The sequence below is a fragment of the Penaeus monodon genome, chromosome 23 (assembly GCF_015228065.2).
Source record: "Penaeus monodon isolate SGIC_2016 chromosome 23, NSTDA_Pmon_1, whole genome shotgun sequence".
Lineage (NCBI taxonomy): Eukaryota > Metazoa > Arthropoda > Malacostraca > Decapoda > Penaeidae > Penaeus > Penaeus monodon.
In genome coordinates, this window is record NC_051408.1 from 1,154,105 (window position 1) to 1,154,842 (window position 738).

Below are 738 nucleotides of genomic sequence, written 5' to 3' on the forward strand. Positions count from 1 at the left end.
AGGAGCACCTCCGCCGTCAGACGCATCCGCGCCTTGTACACGCCCACGTTCAGGAACATGTTCTTGCTGACGCGGAAGAAGCCCTCGGCTTGCGCGCCCGCGTCCTTCCACGTCGGTAGCGCCTGCCCCCACATGCGCGCCCACAGAGCCTGCAGCTGCGACGGCGCCGCCCGCCCGCCGTTGCCTTTGGCCTCCGTGTTCTGCTCGGGCGTGACGAGGCAGTCCTGCCACTCCATGACGCCCTTCCTCTTGAGCCTGGCGCCCACCATGCCCACGATCACGCCGCTCTCCGCGAAGGTCCCCGGCGCCCCCGGCACGCCCTTGTTGTGGCGGCTGCCGTCGTTGACGAAGAAGGAGCGAGACGACACCGCCAGCAGCGCCGACAGCTTCATCTCGTCGTAGCTGAGGTAGTCGCGCAGGCAGAGCGGCGGCGCCTCCTGCGGCGTCCCGATGCGCTCGAAGCCGCCGGCGCCGCGGGTCCCGTCGCGCAGCAGATACTGGTCGCCGCGCGCGAAGAAGGTGGCGGGCCGCTTGCGAAGCAGCCGCTCCACCAGCCCCACGACGTCCATGCCCGCGTACAGCGACCTGCGGGAGGCACGCGCTCACAGGAAATGCAGAGAGGACATGACTCGCCTCGATGGCTGGCCCTAAAGAGGAAATGCACATGATGCCTGATCCGTGACTCGAACCTCTCAAAAAATCCAGGACTGGGCTACTTGGGCTACTCGGCTGGCGAAT

General features: G+C 67.5%; 1 protein-coding gene across 1 annotated transcript in view; it reads right to left on the minus strand.

Annotated features, from left to right (window-relative positions):
- Nucleotides 1-738, minus strand: part of LOC119587697 — a gene marked incomplete at its 5' end in the record, with an annotated part of 2,002 nt that overhangs the window by 779 nt on the left and 485 nt on the right. Inside the window, 1 exon segment of the mRNA XM_037936376.1 lies at nt 1-585. Coding sequence (XP_037792304.1) covers nt 1-585 — 585 coding nt within the window.